Source organism: Acinonyx jubatus, chromosome E4 (assembly GCF_027475565.1).
Source record: "Acinonyx jubatus isolate Ajub_Pintada_27869175 chromosome E4, VMU_Ajub_asm_v1.0, whole genome shotgun sequence".
Lineage (NCBI taxonomy): Eukaryota > Metazoa > Chordata > Mammalia > Carnivora > Felidae > Acinonyx > Acinonyx jubatus.
In genome coordinates, this window is record NC_069395.1 from 22,423,641 (window position 1) to 22,425,456 (window position 1,816).

Sequence of the window (1,816 nt, forward strand, 5' to 3'; positions counted from 1 at the left end):
TCCCCTTGAGATGCGGAATAAGACAATTATGTCCTCTATCATCAATTCAGTTCCAAGGTGTTTTGGACAATCGATTCAATACAGTTAAACAAGTAAAAGTTATAAAGTTTGAAAAGAAATAAAGGAGAAAGTATCCATAGATACATTATTACAGTTAATAAGAACTGAGCAAGATTAGTGGTATAAAATCAACATATACACTTCAGTATTATGCCTGCAAAGTTTTAGAAAGTGGAAATTTATTTTTAAAATACACTTTATTTTTATTTTTTATATTTTTTCATAATTGAGTTTTTATTTGTTGTTCTGAGGATCAGTACAGACAATTCAATTTGTACATAATTCTTAACGTACGTACCGAAAACTTACAAAAATCATGTAGTTGTGGTTCTTTTCTCAAAGTTATTCCAGTGACCTTCCAGCTTAAAATTTGGAGGCAAATTTCCCTTAACGGTGTATCAAGTACCAGTATCTTCAAATGTTGATATGCTATTACACTGTTAAGTCCCATTAATTCACAATTTAATGTCATATACGCTACATACTCAAATTTTCAATCTCGCACAGCACATTAACAAAGTTACTAGGAAACTGGACTACCACGACCAAGATGTTACAGAATGCACAAAATTCTGACAGGGAGAGAGCCAAGATCAAGGAGTGGTTTTCTTTGGCAAACAATTCTACCAAAAACAACATGGGAATAGAAGTAATTTAAAATGTTCAAGACATATTAAATGCACAACTGACTCCAAATTGCCATTTAGTATGCTTGGTATTATAGGATATAAAAACTACCCCATCTATGGAATGTTAAGCTGACACCCAAGACGATCAAAGCCTCACATATTCAATATCCCACTATTTTCTGGTTGTACCAAAAAATAAACAACCAGCAAATGATTTCACCTCTTAAAAAAAAGCATTTACCCTTAAAAAATGGGATGAGGTGGGATTCCCTCCTTCTTAAAAATGTTTCTAGAGCTACTAAAAAACTTGCATTTACAAAATAGTTGATAAAAATATTCCTCTGGATTGTGCAAGAAGGGAGACAGGGACCACTGGTAAGACATGGGATATGATACTAATGAGACCTGGCTTCTTTCTCTCCTGCTTCATCAGAGGCTGGACTCTCCTCGTTTTTTGTTTCTCCGTTTTCTGCAGGTAAGTCTTCTTTTGTTTCTTTGTTAGCCACTTCAGCCTGTTTTCCCTTTGCTCCCCTTTTCCCCTTTGTTTGCACTTTTTTGTCTGAAGATTTCTCCTTTCCCGCCGCCTTTTGTGGCTTCGCTTCCACTTTTGCAGAAGCAGGTTTAGCTGACAACCTTGCCGACCTCCTCTTGGGCTCCTCCTTCGCCGCCCTCTCGGCAGAGCTGACCTTCCTCTTGGGCATCTTGGCGGCGGGGCGGGCGCGTGCCGGGTGCCCTATGGGCCGCCGCGCGCGAGAGCCTTCGAGAAGCTGGTCTGCCTCTACATTTTATTTTTAATTTTTTAATTTTAATTATTATTTCTTTTGAGAGAGACAGAGACAGCGTGTGAGCAGGGTAGGGGCAGAGAGGGAGGGAAAGACATCGAGTCTCAGGCAAGCCCTACATTTTTAATTACTCTCAGCAAGAGTTCTAAAGCTATGGCAAAGATTGGGCTATTTCATTGGTGTTCAAATCAAGAGTCTTGTGATGAAAATGAAAATGGTTAGATAAAGCACTGAAAATAATACAAAAAAGGATCTATCTCTGAGAAAATTGAGAATATGGAGTGAATGCTTCAGTTAATGGATGAAAGAAAAGCATATGACTCAGGAAGAAGGAGCCAAATGGAG

General features: G+C 38.1%; 1 protein-coding gene across 1 annotated transcript; it reads right to left on the reverse strand.

Annotated features, from left to right (window-relative positions):
* Positions 1–286: 286 nt before the first annotated feature.
* LOC113603918 (non-histone chromosomal protein HMG-14-like) lies at positions 287–1,416 on the reverse strand. The gene has a single exon (XM_053209511.1). It carries the CDS (start codon positions 1,388–1,390, stop codon positions 1,085–1,087), a length of 306 nt encoding a protein of 101 aa, XP_053065486.1. The 5' UTR covers positions 1,391–1,416; the 3' UTR covers positions 287–1,084.
* Between the last annotated feature and the right edge of the window lie 400 nt (positions 1,417–1,816).